The sequence below is a fragment of the Solanum tuberosum genome, unplaced genomic scaffold, assembly GCF_000226075.1.
Source record: "Solanum tuberosum cultivar DM 1-3 516 R44 unplaced genomic scaffold, SolTub_3.0 scf00092, whole genome shotgun sequence".
In the NCBI taxonomy this organism is placed as follows: domain Eukaryota; kingdom Viridiplantae; phylum Streptophyta; class Magnoliopsida; order Solanales; family Solanaceae; genus Solanum; species Solanum tuberosum.
Genome location: NW_006239019.1, coordinates 1,569,759 through 1,570,698, shown reverse-complemented (window position 1 = coordinate 1,570,698; position 940 = coordinate 1,569,759). Strand labels below are relative to the sequence as shown.

The following is a 940-nucleotide window of genomic DNA, read 5'->3' as shown; positions in this document are numbered from 1 at the left end:
ATTTTCAATCTCTCCCTATAAATTAACATTTCACCAAACCTTAAAAGTATCCCAAATTTCAAAACAAATCTTACTTCTTGAAGAACAAGGAATTTAAGCAGAATGGGAACAGGGAAGAAGAAGATAGAAATTGAGAAAATCACAAAAAAATTGGCTAGACTGGCGACATTTTCAAAAAGAAAGAAAGGACTTTTCAGAAAAGCTGAAGAACTTGAATCCTTGACAAGTTCTCGTGTTACCTCCGTTGTTTTTTCACCTTCTGGCATTCCTTATACTTACGGAGATGTTAACTCTGTTATAAAGAAGCATTTTTCTAGTTGTAATCGCTCAGAAATATCAACATCAGTGATGAATTCTCATCATTCCTCTTATGATGTTTCTGGCGAATCTTCGGGGTCAAAATCATCATCGACCCCCAAGGGGAATGGTCTCCGTGGTTGGGTGGAGCATATAGATGTGGAAGGATGTCAAAATTTGAATCTATTGTTAATGTTGAAGGAGCAATTGGAAGGAACCAGAAAGAAGATTGTTGTCAATGGTTCTGAATCATTTGAAGCTTTGTTTATGTAGCATGTCTCAATAGAATTAGTGGTCTAAAAATAGAGCATGAGCATATTAGAAGCAGTTTTTTTTTTAAAAATAATCAATTTTACTATTATTAAAATGCAGTTCAGAATCAAAAGCAGACTATTAGAAGTTTTTTCCATTAAATGTTTTAATTATTTAGATTTATCATATGAATGAGCATTGAGTGAATTTTATAAATCAACTATTTTGTTATTGTATTTTCATTATTGATGTTTTGTTTGTGAATATCATTTGTTTTTGCTTACCAATTTCACTATTAAGTAGTTCGCTTTTCAAAGAAATGTGTTATATTCTGTACGAATATCTTAGAAAAATTAGTCCATGTATATTGATATGAACGTGTGTTGATATA

General features: G+C 31.4%; 1 protein-coding gene across 1 annotated transcript; it reads left to right on the top strand.

Annotated features, from left to right (window-relative positions):
• Positions 1-102: 102 nt before the first annotated feature.
• LOC107060706 (agamous-like MADS-box protein AGL23) lies at positions 103-570 on the top strand. Its single transcript, XM_015308892.1, has one exon. The coding sequence runs from the start codon at positions 103-105 to the stop codon at positions 568-570; it is 468 nt and encodes a 155-aa protein (XP_015164378.1).
• Positions 571-940: the final 370 nt, after the last annotated feature.

Coding starts and splice junctions, on each gene's coding strand:
- LOC107060706 (XM_015308892.1), top strand. CDS start 103: ATGGGAACAGGGAAGAAGAAGATAGAAATTGAGAAAATCACAAAAAAA.